Here is an 18,226-nt window from a genome sequence, read left to right as displayed (position 1 = left end):
CTCTCTTTCTCTCTCTTGCTTCGTCTCTCTCTCTTGCGCTTAACCCCCCCCTCCCTCTCTCTCTCGCTCTCTCTCTCTCTCTCTCGTGCTTCATCGTCTCTCTCTCTCTCGATTGGACTGGATCTCTTCCTTTGGGCCAGGTTTAGCTGCTAGGGTTCTGTAAAAGCCCTTTGTTCCGGTAGGTTGAGTGGTGTGAACTGATGAGCAGCTCAATCGGTATAGGACCCAGGCTTTCATGAACTCTTCATGAACAAAGACTTAGGCCTAGTTGGATATGACAATATTGCAATGTTCTTGTACATGTTTTCTTCATGTGTTATACTCTCAGGAGCAAATATTGAGTTTGATGTAGTTGACACCATTTTAGTGTTATCTGTTTGTATTTCTCGTTGTTTCTTTAATACTTGTATGTTTACTAGTGTGGTAGATGTTGCTGAGTGAAAGTTATTTCTGTGTTGCACTTTAATCCTTCTGCAAATGGCCCTGGTTACACAGCCGACAAAAGTGTTTTTAATGTAGGCTGTCTTGTTATTTTGATTTAGGTTTTTAAAATGGTTTTCCCCTAGATATCACTGTCAGGAACTAGATCCGTACACGCGATGACTTCATTTGGATAACGTTTGCTTATTATGTCTTAATGTTATCACTCAATTATAATCCTCTTTTGCTCCACAATTCTCTCTGCCTGAAATATACTTGTTTTCCACTTAGGTCCTCTTCATTTAGTTATTGTTAATTAGCAAATTACTTCATTGGGAAATTGTCCAAATTGGGGGTCCGTATTAATAAAGCGTCCTAGAGCAGGAGTCCTGATCTAGGATTAGTTTAACCTTTTATTGACAGGCCTGTTCCTAGATCAGCACTCTTTTTGAATATGGGTGCTGATTGATAGACTTACTACACCTGTGAAAATAAAGCATTTATACACTGCACATTGAACTACCAGTACATAACTTCTCTCTATATAGATTTAATGAAATATAGATTTACATAAATGTACTGCAGCATTATTAAAGTGTGAAGCGGGTGGTTGTGATGTTGAAAGACCAGATTGTATTCTGTTCGCCGCAGGCCAAATTTTTGTCGACGCGGATGGTTGGGTGGGCCGGAACGTAATTCAAATCATTTGTACCCTGCAAATTGATCACAACTAAGCACAAAAAGAGATGTATTTGAAAATAACATTCATTTCATAGCTTGAGTATTTCTTCCAGCTTTGCATCATTTCATCTTCTGACTTAACTACCTGATTTATTTGTCACCCACCCTTTGCACTTGAATGGTGTTTGTTAATGAGAGATGGTTGGATGGAGAAAGAGTGGACATATATTTCTTCCAGCTTTGCATCATTTCATCTTCTGACTTGACTACCTCATCTCTGTTCCCCACACGTACCATTATCTGTAAGGTACCTCAGTCTAGCAGTGCATTTCAAACACAGATTCAACCACAAAGACCAGGGAGGTTTTCCAATGCCTCGCAAAGAAAGGCATCTATTTGTAGATGGGTATAAAAAAAAGCAGACATTGAATATCCCTACGAGCATGGTGAAGTTATTAATTATTAACTCAGTTGCCAGAGAGGAAGGAAACCGCTCAGGGATTTCAAAACAGTTAGGGGTTAATGGCTGTGATAGGAGAACACTGATAATGGATCAACAACATTGTAGTTACTCCACAATACTAACCTAAGTGACATCGTAAAGGAAGCCTGTACAGAATTCAAATATTCCCAAACATCCTGTTTGCAACAAGGCACTGAAGTAATACTGATAAACATGTCAAAGCAATTTACTTTTTGTCCTGAATACAAAGTGTTATGTTTGGGAAAATCCAATGCAACAGATTACTGAGTACCACTCTCCATTTTTTTGAAGCATGGTGGTGGCTGCATCATGTTATGGTTATGCTTGTAATCGTTAAGGACTGGGGAGATTTTCAGGATAAAAAATAAATGGAATAGAGCTAAGCACAGGCAAAATCCTTGAGGAAAACCTGTTTAAGTCTGCTTTCCACTAGACACTGGGAGATCAATTCACTTTTCAGCAGGACAATAACCTAAAACACAAGGCCAAATATGCACTGAAATTGCTTATCTAGAAGACAGTCAATGTTCTTGAGTGGCCGAGTTACTGTTCTTAATTCAGGCTGTAACACAAAATGTGGAATAAGTCAAGGGGTATGAATACTTTCTGAAGACACTGTAAATCAGTGGACCATAGCTCTACCTAGGATTATCTATTAGTCATTTATTAATAGTACAGTCAGGAGGTTTGCCTGACTAGCCTCGAACTAGCTATATCCAGAACTAGCTATGTCCAGAGTTTTTAATGTCATAATTGGTGATGTAGTTGTAGAAAAAATAGGTGTGTAAACGCTGATCGGTCGAGGTGGATAAAGTAACACTCCCTATACTTTCAATGCATTTTTCCCAGAAAATGGGCGTAAATGAGGTTTACGTTTGTTTAACCTCTACTACACCACAGGTCCTAATGACATTTAACCTCCGCAGGTCCTAATGTCATTTAACCTCCGCTGGTCCTAATGACATTTAACCTCCGCTGGTCCTAATGTCATTTAACCTCCGCTGGTCCTAATGACATTTAACCTCCGCTGGTCCTAATGTCATTTAACCTCCGCTGGTCCTAATGTCATTTAACCTCCGCTGGTCCTAATGTCATTTAACCCCTGCTCGTCCTAATGTCATTTAACCCCTGCTGGTCCTAATGTCATTTAACCTCCGCTGGTCTAATGTCATTTAACCTCCGCTGGTCCTAATGTCATTTAACCCCTGCTGGTCCTAATGTCATTTAACCCCTGCTGGTCCTAATGTCATTTAACCTCCGCTGGTCCTAATGTCATTTAACCTCCGCTGGTCCTAATGTCATTTAACCTCCGCTGGTCAATGTTTTAACCTCCGCTGGTCCTAATGTCATTTAACCTCCGCTGGTCCTAATGTCATTTAACCTCCGCTGGTCCTAATGTAATTTAACCTCCGCTAGTCCTAATGTCATTTAACCCCTGCTGGTCCTAATGTCATTTAACCCTGCTGGTCCTAATGTCATTTAACCTCTGCTGGTCCTAATGTCATTTAACCTCCGCTGGTCCTAATGTCATTTAACCCCTGCTGGTCCTAATGTCATTTAACCTCCGCTGGTCCTAATGTCATTTAACCTCTGCTGGTCCTAATGTCATTTAACCCTGCTGGTCCTAATGTCATTTAACCCCTGCTGGTCCTAATGTCATTTAACCTCCGCTGGTCCTAATGTCATTTAACCTCCGCTGGTCCTAATGTCATTTAACCTCCGCTGGTCCTAATGTCATTTAACCTCCGCTGGTCCTAATGTCATTTAACCCCTGCTGGTCCTAATGTCATTTAACCCCTGCTGGTCCTAATGTCATTTAACCCCTGCAGGTCCTAATGTCATTTAACCCCTGCTGGTCCTAATGTCATTTAACCCCTGCTGGTCCTAATGTCATTTAACCCCTGCTGGTCCTAATGTCATTTAACCCCTGCTGGTCCTAATGTCATTTAACCCCTGCTGGTCCTAATGTCATTTAACCCCTGCTGGTCCTAATGTCATTTAACCCCTGCTGGTCCTAATGTCATTTAACCCCTGCTGGTCCTAATGTCATTTAACCCCTGCTGGTCCTAATGTCATTTAACCCCTGCTGGTCCTAATGTCATTTAACCTCCGCTGGTCCTAATGTCATTTAACCTCCGCTGGTCCTAATGTCATTTAACCCCTGCTGGTCCTAATGTCATTTAACCCCTGCTGGTCCTAATGTCATTTAACCTCCGCTGGTCCTAATGTCATTTAACCTCCGCTGGTCCTAATGTCATTTAACCCCTGCTGGTCCTAATGTCATTTAACCCCTGCTGGTCCTAATGTCATTTAACCTCCGCTGGTCCTAATGTCATTTAACCTCCGCTGGTCCTAATGTCATTTAACCTCCGCTGGTCCTAATGTCATTTAACCTCCGCTGGTCCTAATGTCATTTAACCTCCGCTGGTCCTAATGTCATTTAACCTCCGCTGGTCCTAATGTCATTTAACCTCCGCTGGTCCTAATGTCATTTAACCCCTGCTGGTCCTAATGTCATTTAACCTCCGCTGGTCCTAATGTCATTTAACCCCTGCTGGTCCTAATGTCATTTAACCCCTGCTGGTCCTAATGTCATTTAACCTCCGCTGGTCCTAATGTCATTTAACCTCCGCTGGTCCTAATGTCATTTAACCCCTGCTGGTCCTAATGTCATTTAACCCCTGCTGGTCCTAATGTCATTTAACCGCCGCTGGTCCTAATGTCATTTAACCTCCGCTGGTCCTAATGTCATTTAACCTCCGCTGGTCCTGATGTAATTTAACCTCCGCTAGTCCTAATGTCATTTAACCCCTGCTGGTCCTAATGTCATTTAACCCCTGCTGGTCCTAATGTCATTTAACCTCCGCTGGTCCTAATGTCATTTAACCTCCGCTGGTCCTAATGTCATTTAACCTCCGCTGGTCCTGATGTAATTTAACCTCCGCTGGTCCTGATGTAATTTAACCTCCGCTAGTTAATGTCATTTAACCCCGCTGGTCCTAATGTCATTTAACCCCGCTGGTCCTAATGTCATTTAACCCCTGCTGGTCCTAATGTCATTTAACCCCTGGTCCTAATGTCATTTAACCCCTGCTGGTCCTAATGTCATTTAACCTCCGCTGGTCCTAATGTCATTTAACCTCCGCTGGTCCTAATGTCATTTAACCTCCGCTGGTCCTAATGTCATTTAACCTCCGCTGGTCCTAATGTCATTTAACCTCCGCTGGTCCTAATGTCATTTAACCTCCGCTGGTCCTAATGTCATTTAACCTCCGCTGGTCCTGATGTAATTTAACCTCCGTAGTCCTGATGTCATTTAACCCCTGCTGGTCCTAATGTCATTTAACCCCTGCTGGTCCTAATGTCATTTAACCCCTGCTGGTCCTAATGTCATTTAACCTCCGCTGGTCCTAATGTCATTTAACCTCCGCTGGTCCTAATGTCATTTAACCTCCGCTGGTCCTAATGTCATTTAACCCCTGCTGGTCCTAATGTCATTTAACCCCTGCTGGTCCTAATGTCATTTAACCTCCGCTGGTCCTAATGTCATTTAACCTCCGCTGGTCCTAATGTCATTTAACCTCCGCTGGTCCTAATGTCATTTAACCTCCGCTGGTCCTAATGTCATTTAACCTCCGCTGGTCCTAATGTCATTTAACCCCTGCAGGTCCTAATGTCATTTAACCCCTGCAGGTCCTAATGTCATTTAACCCCTGCAGGTCCTAATGTCATTTAACCTCCGCTGGTCCTAATGTCTTTTAACTTCCGCTGGTCCTAATGTCATTTAACCCCTGCTGGTCCTAATGTCATTTAACCTCCGCTGGTCCTAATGTCATTTAACCTCCGCTGGTCCTAATGTCATTTAACCTCCGCTGGTCCTAATGTCATTTAACCTCCGCTGGTCCTAATGTCATTTAACCCCCGCTGGTCCTAATGTCATTTAACCCCTGCTGGTCCTAATGTCATTTAACCGCCGCTGGTCCTAATGTCATTTAACCTCCGCTGGTCCTAATGTCATTTAACCTCCGCTGGTCCTAATGTCATTTAACCCCTGCTGGTCCTAATGTCATTTAACCCCTGCTGGTCCTAATGTCATTTAACCTCCGCTGGTCCTAATGTCATTTAACCCCTGCTGGTCCTAATGTCATTTAACCCCTGCAGGTCCTAATGTCATTTAACCTCCGCTGGTCCTAATGTCATTTAACCTCCGCTGGTCCTAATGTCATTTAACCTCCGCTGGTCCTAATGTCATTTAACCCCGCTGGTCCTAATGTCATTTAACCCTGCTGGTCCTAATGTCATTTAACCCCTGCTGGTCCTAATGTCATTTAACCCCTGCTGGTCCTAATGTCATTTAACCCCTGCTGGTCCTAATGTCATTTAACCTCCGCTGGTCCTAATGTCATTTAACCTCCGCTGGTCCTAATGTCATTTAACCCCTGCTGGTCCTAATGTCATTTAACTTCCGCTGGTCCTAATGTCATTTAACTTCCGCTGGTCCTAATGTCATTTAACCTCCGCTGGTCCTAATGTCATTTAACCCCTGCTGGTCCTAATGTCATTTAACCCCTGCTGGTCCTAATGTCATTTAACCCCTGCTGGTCCTAATGTCATTTAACCTCCGCTGGTCCTAATGTCATTTAACCCTGCTGGTCCTAATGTCATTTAACCCCTGCTGGTCCTAATGTCATTTAACCCCTGCTGGTCCTAATGTCATTTAACCCCTGCTGGTCCTAATGTCATTTAACCCCTGCTGGTCCTAATGTCATTTAACCCCTGCTGGTCCTAATGTCATTTAACCTCCGCTGGTCCTAATGTCATTTAACCTCCGCTGGTCCTAATGTCATTTAACCTCCGCTGGTCCTAATGTCATTTAACCTCCGCTGGTCCTAATGTCATTTAACCGCCGCTGGTCCTAATGTCATTTAACCTCCGCTGGTCCTAATGTCATTTAACCTCCGCTGGTCCTAATGTCATTTAACCCCTGCTGGTCCTAATGTCATTTAACCCTGCTGGTCCTAATGTCATTTAACCCCTGCTGGTCCTAATGTCATTTAACCTCCGCTGGTCCTAATGTCATTTAACCTCCGCTGGTCCTAATGTCATTTAACCTCCGCTGGTCCTAATGTCATTTAACCTCCGCTGGTCCTAATGTCATTTAACCCCTGCTGGTCCTAATGTCATTTAACCCCCGCTGGTCCTAATGTCATTTAACCTCCGCTGGTCCTAATGTCATTTAACCTCCGCTGGTCCTAATGTCATTTAACCTCCGCTGGTCCTAATGTCATTTAACCTCCGCTGGTCCTAATGTCATTTAACCTCCGCTGGTCCTAATGTCATTTAACCTCCGCTGGTCCTAATGTCATTTAACCTCCGCTGGTCCCCTCCCTCCCTCTCTCTCGCTCTCTCCAGGTGCGTGTAGGGGAGGTGGGGGGAAACACACTGGGTTTCTATGGTTGTCAGATGAGTCCAGACGGATCCATGATCCTGGCCCATGCCTTCCACGGAGCGCTGCATCTCTGGACCCAGAGCCACGGCAAAGAGGTGAGAATTATGGGACAGTACAGCAGTGCAGTGCCAACGACACTTCACATAGCCCCCTGCTTGTGAAGATAGACTAATGATTAATCTGCACAGTAGTGGGTCTATCCCAAATGAGCGAGGGAGGGAGCGAGAGAGACTGTGCTAAGTGTAATTAAACTGACTGAAGACCCAGACTGCTGGAGTGTATGACTGGGAATCAGACCTGACTCTGAGTGGCTGACTACTCTGTTACCGTGGGAACCAGGACTGACTGAGTGGCTGACTACTCTATTATACCTTTGTTGTTTCACACTGATCTGAGTCTAACTGAGCTGATCTGTTCTGGCCTGGTTCAACATGAAAGAAACACATCTGAGTCAACACAGTGTGGTTGGGGTCGCCAGGATAGTGTGGAGAAGGTATCGGGTCTGATTCCCAGTTACCTGGCTCAGCAGTGTGAAAAGGGCATGTCTGTGTGTGTGGTGTCCCAGGGAGAGGGGAGACCAGTGGTGGTGGTATCTGGTCACTGACTCAATCTGTTTCTGTCTGAATTAATAAAGCAATTAACATCCCATCATGCTTAGGGTCATTATTTTGTCTACCATGACTGGAAGAGATCTCAGTGACTTTGAAAAAGGGGTCTCAAAGGAGCTCGGGGGTATAAAGGGTGTGTGTCTGTCACCCAATTCAACACTTATAGGAGAGACTGAAGTAGTGCCTGAGACGGCGTTTTCCACCAACATCAACAAAACACCAAATTATGTCGTTTCTTGTGGAAGAATGGTGTCACATCCCTCCAATAGACGTCCAGACACTTGTAGAATCTATGCCAATGCGTATTGAAGCTGTTCTGGTGGCTCGTGGTGGCCCAACACCCTATTAAAACGCTTTATGTTGATGTTTCCTTTATTTTGGCAGATACCTGTGGTCACTGACTCTCTGTATCTGTCTGTTTGTTATGTCCCAGGGAGAGTGGAGACCAGGGGTGGTGATATCTGGTCACTGACTCTCTGTATCTGTCTGTTTGTTATGTCCCAGGGAGAGTGGAGACCAGGGGTGCTGATATCTGGTCACTGACTCTCTGTATCTGTCTGTTTGTTATGTCCCAGGGAGAGTGGAGACCAGGGGTGGTGATATCTGGTCACTGACTCTCTGTATCTGTCTGTTTGTTATGTCCCAGGGAGAGTGGAGACCAGGGGTGGTGATATCTGGTCACTGACTCTCTGTATCTGTCTGTTTGTTATGTCCCAGGGAGAGTGGAGACCAGGGGTGGTGATATCTGGTCACTGACTCTCTGTATCTGTCTGTTTGTTATGTCCCAGGGAGAGTGGAGACCAGGGGTGCTGATATCTGGTCACTGACTCTCTGTATCTGTCTGTTTGTTATGTCCCAGGGAGAGTGGAGACCAGGAGTGGTGATATCTGGTCACTGACTCTCTGTATCTGTCTGTTTGTTATGTCCCAGGGAGAGTGGAGACCAGGGGTGGTGATATCTGGTCACTGACTCTCTGTATCTGTCTGTTTGTTATGTCCCAGGGAGAGTGGAGACCAGGGGTGGTGATATCTGGTCACTGACTCTCTGTATCTGTCTGTTTGTTATGTCCCAGGGAGAGTGGAGACCAGGGGTGGTGATATCTGGTCACTGACTCTCTGTATCTGTCTGTTTGTTATGTCCCAGGGAGAGTGGAGACCAGGGGTGGTGATATCTGGTCACTGACTCTCTGTATCTGTCTGTTTGTTATGTCCCAGGGAGAGTGGAGTCCAGGAGTGGTGATATCTGGTCACTTCAACGCAGTTCAGGACCTGAGCTGGGACCCTGAGGGGGAATTCATCCTCAGTGTGGGGTCAGACCAGACCACCAGGCTATTAACACCCTGGAAGAAGATGGACCAAACACAGGTACATGTAACCTAGGGCTCTCCAATCCTCTTCCTGCAGAGCTACCCTCCTGTAGGTTTTTGCTCCTAATTCAGCTTAGCAACCAGCTAATTATTAAAATCAGGTGTGCTAGATTAGGGTTGGAGTGTCTCTGTCCCTGATGTAACCTATAAACCCCTTTCACTCCTATAGGCAGACTCAAGTATGCACTGAAGACACCTAAATACCACATAGACATCATGTTGATGCCCCCAAAGAGCTCCAATGATGAAACCATAATGCAATTCTAGAGAAAATATACTTTTGTATGCAGTACTACATTTTTTTAAATTTATTTTTATTTCACCTTTATTTAACTAGGCCAGTCAGTTAAGAACAAAATCTTATTTTCAATGAAGGCCTACCGGGGAACAGTGAGTTCTTCAGGGGTAGAACAACAGATTTTTACCCTGTCAGCTCTGGGATTTGATGCAGCAACCTTTTGGTTACTGGCCCAACGCTCTAACCACTAGGATCCCTGCCGCCTCTTTACTATGGTCTTTACCCAAACGTCTGGCTACATACTGTGGCCCTAAAACTCAAAAGTATATTTTTTGCTCAGTGTTTTTCCGCTTTGTAATGACCAAATATCATCTACCGGTTTTGCATTTTTTTTAGTAAGACAGTGTTCTATTGTGTTTCATTTGACATTTACAGTAGCATTTTAACAGTTTGTGAAGATGAATTAGTTTTACTATTCCTTCATTTTCTAATGGAAGACGAAGCAGTCAACAATTTGTTGTTTAGGTTTACATTGTAATGTGTCTGTCTGTCAGGAAAACCTTGTTAAGAGTGGCAAATGTGTTTCTCTATGTCTCATATTCATGCACTTAACCACACTCTTCAAATTGCTTATTTCTTTCTGAGGTCATTTTTTGAAGAGAATAGTGTGTTTTTAGAATGATTCCCAGAATATACCTATTGTGGGAATCCATTTCAAAGGATCACATAAACACTTTTAATCTGAAATGAATACTTCTCTCAAAGTTATGCATATGTATTAAATGTTGGCATCATATTTCCTAACCCCTGCTCTGAACTCATCGCAACGTCACATCGTACACCAGGGATACATTCAGGTGTATTAAATGAAAATAACAAACAAGACACACGAAAGCTATAGGCAGCATCCCAAATGGCACCACATCCCCAGTAATGATTATATAGTACACTACTACTATAGGGAATAGAGCGTTATTTGGGCTGCAGCCATAGGAGATCTCCTCCGACATATCCTCCACTATTTCTTCCCTCCTTTCCTCCCCACAGCCCACCTGGCATGAGATCTCAAACTAAAATTTTACCTCACGATCTCTTCAGTATCCCCCCCGCCCCCTTCGAGTAACACTCAACCATTACTTCCATGTTAATCATCCCAGTCGTTTACTTGCCAAAAAGCTACACAGTTATGATCAATTAGCTGATATAGCAACTATTGAATCTGAAACAGGGGAATTACTATCAGAATCCAAATTAATCCATCAAAGATTCTCCCACTTCTATAAAGAACTGTACACCTCTGATTGTATATCCACACTAAGCCACACTCGGGCCTTTCGAAAATATTCTCTCAACAGAGGAAGCCACCTTGCTGGGAGCCCGCTATTGCTTGAAATGATTACTACAGCTGTTCACAAGCGTTACATTTGGGAGAACTTTGAACACATCACTAATTTCGCTTTTATAATAAAAAATAAAAGGTAAGGATGCTACCCAGTGTTCTCACTAAGCCACAATCTTTGATGTGCACGTATATTATTATTTTCCACAATGTTGTTGTCATGTCTCGAGACTTACCCAAATTGATCCACACGGACCAAAGTGGGTTTGTTAAAAAGCATTTATCCTTGGATAACCTCAGTTGGCTATTACATACCTTAGATCCATCAAACTCAACTCTGGACCTCGAAGCCAGTTACACAGCTTTCTTTTTAATTGTTCCGCTCTAATCGGGGACTGATTTAGACCTGGAACACCAGGTGGGTTAATTATCAGGTAGAACAGAAAACCAGTAGGCTCCGGACCTCGTTGGGTAATGGTTATAAAACCCATGCCTTAGATCAGAAACAACAGCTCCTTGGGCTATATTATCTCTACGTGCAGAAAAAGCTTTTGATAGACCAGAAATATGACCATTCTAGTCTGTCTTGGAACGTATGGGAATCGGCTCCAATTTCATTAATATGACAATCCCTCAGCCATCCCTACATGCCAATCCATCAGCCATAGTTATAACAGACAATATCTGCTCTGCTCTGTTCAGAATCACTAGAAGCAGCAGAAAAGGCGATCCAATTTCGCCTCTGCTATTCTTATTATCCATGGAAGCTCTGGCCCAGTTCATTCGTCAATCGAAGGAAATAACACCAATTTCTCTCAAATCTATTGATCACTTCATCTCATTATACACAGATGATATTTGACTATATCTAGACAACGTACATTACATTGACAATGTACTTTGCGGCAACAGTTTGGGGAAAGCTCTTTCCTGTGTCACCATGACAATGTCCCCGTTCACAAAGTGAGGTCCATACAGAAATGGTTTGTCGAGTTCAGTGTGGAAGAACTTGACTGGCCTTCACAGAGCCCTGATCTCAACCCCATCGAACACCTTTGGGATTAATTGGAACGCCAACTACAAGCCAGAACTAATCGCCCAACCTCACTTATACACTTGTGACTGAATGGAAGCTAGTACCCGCAGCAATGTTCCAAGAAGAGTGGAGGCTGTTATAGCAGCGAAGGGGGAACCAACTCCATATTAATGCCCATGATTTTGGAATAAGATGTTAGACGAGCAGGTGTCCACATACTTTTGGTCATGTAGTGTATTATCTCTTTCCCCTTCCCACAGCCCACCTGGAACGAGATCGCTAACTGTATCTCAGTATGTCTTCAGTAGCTCTTCCCCTCTGTCCCCTGTGTCTTAACTACAGCCTACCTGGCACGAGATCTCTCGCCCCCAGATCCACGGCTATGACATGCAGTGTCTGGCCATGGTGGGCCGCTTCCAGTACGTCTCCGGGGCCGACGAGAAGGTCCTCCGGGTGTTCCGCGCCCCCCGCAACTTTGTGGAGAACTTTGCAAACATCTCTGGCACGCCTCTGGCGAAACTGCTGGCCTCCAGTGTGAGTAGTAGTTCCTAAATCCTGCTTTGCTGTTGGTCGAAGTACCAACATTCTGTTTTTGTTATTGTTTGAGCAGTGTGTCAATCAACGCCAGTTGCTTCCTACATCACCCCCAATGGCTACTGTTGGCCTCAATCTCAATTCGTCCTTCCATGATTCCTCGCATCCTATGTCTATGCCTCCCCATCAACCATATTGGAGAAGATCCCTCCCCTCGGGCCTTCTTCTCCAATGCGTTTTGAGAAGTAGGCAAGGGAAAAGGATGTGAGGACTCGAGGTGAAATGAACTGGGAAAGAGCCTAGAACTTTGAAATTCCCCTTTGACCCCTCTCCCCTGTATGTGTGTGGGTATGTCTGTTTCTTTTTCCCAGGACACTGTAGATCAACCAGAAGGGGCCAGTACCCCTGCCCTAGGTCTCTCCAACAAGGCTGTGTTTCAAGGTACGGCTCCAAGTCCATCCTAAACTTGGTCTATCTGCACATAACCGTCAATGTCTCGTTACATCTGGCTGATTTTGATAGTTTCTTCTTTTGATTGACAGGTGATCTTACTCCCAAGACCAATGAAGAGGAGGGAACCGGGTTCAACAGTGTTTCTGACCGATACCAAGAGTCCTACTTCCACCCGCTCACCCTTAATGGTATTGTATACTGAAAACTTACCATCCCTATTACAATATTAGACCCATTTAACAGCCACATCTGTCTGAGGCATGGCTCCCACAATACATAATACCTACATAACCCTAAATACTGTTTTTTTTTATTGGGATGGGATAAACTTCCTTTCTACACGGCCTCAGTCGGTGCAGCCCATCTCTCCTTCACTCTCTCCATATTTCTGTTTATTCCTTTAAGGGACAATGATATCCAGCCTTCGTGACTGACTATTTATTAGATGCCTCTGTTCTATTTTGTTCTGCTCTGTTCTTTAATGTTCTGCTCTGTTCTGCTCTGTTCTTTAATGCTCTGCTCTGTTCTGCTCTGTTCTTTAATGTTCTGCTCTGCTCTGTTCTGCTCTGTTCTTTAATGCTCTGCTCTGTTCTGCTCTGTTCTTTAATGCTCTGCTCTGTTCTGCTCTTCTTTAATGCTCTGCTCTATTCTGCTCTGTTCTTTAATGCTCTGCTCTGTTCTTTAATGTTCTGCTCTGTTCTTTAATGCTCTGCTCTGCTCTGTTCTGCTCTGTTCTTTAATGCTCTGCTCTATTCTGCTCTTCTTTAATGCTCTGCTCTATTCTGCTCTTCTTTAATGCTCTGCTCTGTTCTGCTCTTCTTTAATGCTCTGCTCTGTTCTGCTCTTCTTTAATGCTCTGCTCTATTCTGCTCTGTTCTTTAATGCTCTGCTCTGTTCTGCTCTGTTCTTTAATGCTCTGTTCTGTTCTTTAATGCTCTGCTCTGTTCTTTAATGCTCTGCTCTGTTCTTTAATGCTCTGCTCTGTTCTTTAATGCTCTGCTCTATTCTGCTCTGTTTAATGCTCTGCTCTATTCTACTCTGTTCTTTAATGCTCTGCTATGTTCTGCTCTTCTTTAATGCTCTGCTCTGTTCTGCTCTTCTTTAATGCTCTGTTCTGCTCTTCTTTAATGCTCTGCTCTGTTCTGCTCTTCTGCTCTGTTCTTTAATGCTCTGTTCTGCTCTGCTCTGTTCAGCTCTGTTCTTTAATGCTCTGCTCTGTTCTGCTCTGCTATGCTCTGTTCTCCATGCCTGCATTTTAGAAGAGCGGGATGAATCGGAGCACCTGGAGACATGTAATTACTAAATAAGGATCAGAAGCAGCGCAGGAAGAGAAGGGTGGTGGGATGAGGGCGAGGGGAGTGGGAGTGAGAAAGAGATGGAGAGCGAGACGGGGGTGGGGGAGCGAGACTGGGGGGGGGACTGGGGGAGAGAGCGAGAGTGTAAAGAGGGACGGAGGGTTAGCGAGGGGAAGATGAGAGACAGATCTAATTGTATTTGTCACATGATTTGTAAACAACAGGTGTAGACTAACAGTGAAGTGCTTACTTACGGACCCTTCCCAACAATGCAGAGAGAAAAAAAGAAGGAAAATAATAGAAAAAAATAACAGGAGGAATAAATCCACAATGAAAGAGAATCAAGGGATGGGGAGCTTTGGGTGCCTTGCCTCTAGTCAAACACTGTCATGTGTTGTCATTCATTGTGATTGTAAAAATCTCCTTTTAGTCTTGAGATCATCATTACAATGACGTCTTATAGGATTACAGAGTTAGGATATTAATGACTCGTTTGTGTGTGTGTGTGTGCGCAGAGCGAAGTTATAATATCGATGACTAGGCTACAGGGCTATGTGTGTCTGCATGTACAGTTCTACGGGGAGAGGGAAATGAGGTGGACAGAATAATGAGTCGTTAACACAATAATGAGTTTACACAATAATCAGTTAACAGAGTAATGCCATGTCTCTGATTAACTACTAGAGAGGATTAAGGGAAGGAACCATTTGGGAGAAACAGGAAGCCTGGGACAAATAACAACGAGAGGGAACGAGGCTTTACATGTCATGTGTAATGAAGGAGAGTAAAGGTTGTGTAAGTTTACGCGTCCCAAATGGCACCCTATTCCTTTCATAGTGCACTACTTTTGACCAAGGCCCATAGGGAATAGGGTGCCATTTGGGATACACACTGTCTGCAGGAGTAGATAGTGAAGTTGTCTTGGCATGGGTGGAGAATGAGAGAAGGGGTACATTTGATTCTCATTTCGCAGCACCCCTCAAAGCTAACAGCCGTTGAAAATTGGAAGATAAAGAGTCGTTGTTACAAAATGGCTTTTCAGAAATAGCAAACTGAGGGTTAGGTATTGGAGCTAAATGCTAACGATGAGCGTTGTGAAGAATCCGAGAGAGAACATTGTCTTGAGGCGGTCAATTCTGTTCTTCATTCTGTTTCGTGTCTCCAGTGCATCTCTTCTATAATTCTCTCCCTCTTGTCCCTCCCTCCCTCTTGTCACTCCCTCCCCTCTCTACCTCCCCTCTCTACCTCCCCTCTCTACCTCCCCTCTCTCCCTCCCCTCTCTACCTCCCCTCTCTCCCTCCCCTCTCTACCTCCCCTCTCTACCTCCCCTCTCTACCTCCCCTCTCTACCTCCCCTCTCTACCTCCCCTCTCTACCTCCCCTCTCTCCCTCCCCTCTCTCCCTCCCCTCTCTCCCTCCCCTCTCTCCCTCCCCTCTCTACCTCCCCTCTCTACCTCCCCTCTCTACCTCCCCTCTCTACCTCCCCTCTCTACCTCCCCTCTCTACCTCCCCTCTCTACCTCCCCTCTCTACCTCCCCTCTCTACCTCCCCTCTCTCCCTCCCCTCTCTACCTCCCTCTCTCCCTCCCCTCTCTACCTCCCCTCTCTACCTCCCCTCTCTACCTCCCCTCTCTACCTCCCCTCTCTACCTCCCCTCTCTCTCCTCCCCTCTCTCTCCTCCCCTCTCTCTCCTCCCCTCTCTCTCCCCCTCTCTCCCTCCCCCTCTCTACCTCCCCTCTCTACCTCCCCTCTCTCCCTCTACCTCCCCTCTCTACCCCTCTCTACCTCCCTCCTCCCTCCCCTCTACCTCCCTCTCTCTACCTCCCCTCTCTACCTCCCCTCTCCTACCTCCCTCTCTGCCTCCCTCTACCTCCTCTCTCTACCTCCCCTCTCTACCTCCCCCTCTCTCCTCCCCTCTCTACCTCCCTCTCTACCTCCCCTCTCTGCCTCCCTCTCTACCTCCCCTCTCTCCCTCCCCTCCTCTCTACCTCCCCTCTCTACCTCCCCTCTCTACCTCCCTCTCTACCTCCCTCTCTCCTCCCCTCCCTCCCCTCTCTACCTCCCCTCTCTCCTCCCCTCTCTACCTCCTCTCTCCTCTCCCTCTCTACCTCCCCTCTCTACCTCCCCTCTCTCCCCTCCTCCCCTCTCTACCTCCCTCTCTACCTCCCTCTCCTCCTCTCCCTCCCTCTCTCCTCCTCTCTACCTCCCCTCTCTACCTCCCCTCTCTACCTCCTCTCTCCTCCCCTCTCTACCTCCCTCTCTACCTCCCCTCTCTACCTCCCTCTCTACCTCCCTCTCTACCTCCCTCTCTACCTCCCCTCTCTACCTCCCCTCTCTACCTCCCCTCTCTCTCTACCTCCTCCTCTCCTCCTCCTCCTCTCTCTACCTCCCCTCTCTACCTCCCCTCTCTGCCTCCCTCCCCTCTCTACCTCCCCTCTCTACCTCCTCCTCTCTCCTCCCCTCTCTACCTCCCCTCTCTCTCTCTACCTCCCCCTCTACCTCCTCCTCTCTACCTCCCTCTCTCTACCTCCTCTCTCTCTACCTCCTCTCTCTACCTCCTCTCTCCTCTCCTACCTCTCTCTACCTCCTCTCTCTACCTCCTCCTACCTCCCCTCTCTACCTCCCCTCTCTACCTCCCCCTCTCTCCCTCCCCTCTCTCCCTCCCCTCTCTCTACCTCCTCCTCCTACCTCCCCCTCTCTACCTCCCTCTCTCCTCCCCCTCTCCCTCCTCTCCTCCCCTCCTCCCTCCCTCTCTACCTCCCCTCTCTACCTCCCTCTCTACCTCCCTCTACCTCCCCTCTCTCCTCCCCTCTCTACCTCCCTCTCTACCTCCTCTCTACCTCCCCTCTCTCTACCTCCCCTCTCTACCTCCTCCTCTCTACCTCCCCTCTCTACCTCCCTCCTCTCTACCTCCTCTCTCTCCCTCTCTACCTCTCTACTGCTCCCTCCCTCTCTACCCCCTCCTCTCTCTACCTCCTCTCTCTCCTCTCCTCTCTCTACCTCCCCTCTCTACCTCCTCTCTCCTCCCCTCTCTACCTCCCTCTCCCTCTCTACCTCCCTCTCTCCTCCTCCCTCTCTACCTCCCCTCTCTCCCTCCCTCTCTCTCTCCTCCTCTCTACCTCCCCTCTCTACCTCCCCTCTACCTCCCCTCTCTACCTCCCCTCTCTACCTCCCCTCTCTACCTCCCTCTCTACCTCCTCTCTCTACCTCCCCTCTCTACCTCCCTCTCTACCTCCCCTCTCTCTACCTCCCCTCTCTCCTCCTCCCTCCTCTGCCTCCCTCTCTCTACCTCCCTCTCCTCCCTCCTCCCTCTCTACCTCCCTCTCTCTACCTCCCCTCTCTACCTCCCTACCTCCTCTCTCCCTCCCCTCTACCCTCCCCTCTCTACCTCCTCTCCCCTCCCCCCTCCTCTACCTCCTCTCTCTCCTCCCCTCCTCTACCTCCCTCCCTCTCTACCTCCCTCTCTACCTCCCCTCTCTACCTCCCCCTCCCTCCTCCTCTCTCCTCCCCTCCTCTCCCTCCCCTCTCTACCTCCCCTCTCCTCCTCCTCTCTCTCCTCCTCCCTCTCTACCTCCCTCTCTACCTCCTCTCTCTACCTCCCCTCTCTACCTCCTCTCTCTACCTCCCTCTCTCTCTCCTCCTCTCTGCCTCCTCCTCTCTACCTCCCTCTCTCCTCCCTCTCCTCCCCTCTCTACCTCCCTCTGCCTCCTCCCCTCTCTACCTCCTCTCTGCCTCCCCTCTCTACCTCCCCTCTCTACCTCCCTCTACCTCCCCTCCTCTGCCTCCTCTCTACCTCCTCCTCTCTACCTCCTCTCTCTACCTCCCCTCTCTACCTCCTCTCTACCTCCCTCTCTCCTCCCCTCTCTCTCTACCTCCTCTACCTACCTCCCCTCTCTACCTCCCCTCTCTCTACCTCCCCTCTCTACCTCCCTCTCTCTCCTCCTCCTCTCTACCTCCCCTCTCTCTACCTCCTCCCTCTCTACCTCCCCTCTCTACCTCCCTCTCTACCTCCCCTCTCCTACCTCCCCTCTCTCTACCTCCCCTCTCTCCCTCCCCTCTCTACCTCCTCTCTCTACCTCCCCTCTCTACCTCCTCTCTCTACCTCCCCTCTCTACCTCCCTCTCTACCTCCCCCTCCCTCTCTCCTCCCTCTACCTCCTCTCTACCTCCCCTCTCTACCTCCCTCTCTACCTCCTCCTCTCTACCTCCCCTCTCTACCTCCCCTCTCTACCTCCCCTCTCTCTACCTCCCCTCTCTACCTCCCCTCTCTACCTCCCTCTCTACCTCCCTCTCTACCTCCTACCTCCCTCTCTACCTCCCCTCCTC

At 47.1% G+C, this 18,226-nt stretch overlaps 1 protein-coding gene across 1 annotated transcript in view; it reads left to right on the top strand.

Moving 5' to 3' along the window:
- The window catches only part of elp2 (elongator acetyltransferase complex subunit 2), a 61,540-nt gene that overhangs the window by 20,116 nt on the left and 23,198 nt on the right, over window positions 1-18,226 (top strand). Inside the window, exons 11-15 of the mRNA XM_035795891.1 lie at window positions 6,998-7,129; window positions 8,857-9,006; window positions 11,964-12,155; window positions 12,527-12,596; window positions 12,698-12,796. Of these exons, the coding sequence (XP_035651784.1) occupies window positions 6,998-7,129; window positions 8,857-9,006; window positions 11,964-12,155; window positions 12,527-12,596; window positions 12,698-12,796 (643 nt within the window). The remainder of the gene's footprint in view (window positions 1-6,997; window positions 7,130-8,856; window positions 9,007-11,963; window positions 12,156-12,526; window positions 12,597-12,697; window positions 12,797-18,226) is intronic.

This window comes from Oncorhynchus keta, chromosome 20 (genome assembly GCF_023373465.1).
Source record: "Oncorhynchus keta strain PuntledgeMale-10-30-2019 chromosome 20, Oket_V2, whole genome shotgun sequence".
Classification (NCBI taxonomy): domain Eukaryota; kingdom Metazoa; phylum Chordata; class Actinopteri; order Salmoniformes; family Salmonidae; genus Oncorhynchus; species Oncorhynchus keta.
This window is presented reverse-complemented; position numbering and strand designations above follow the sequence as displayed.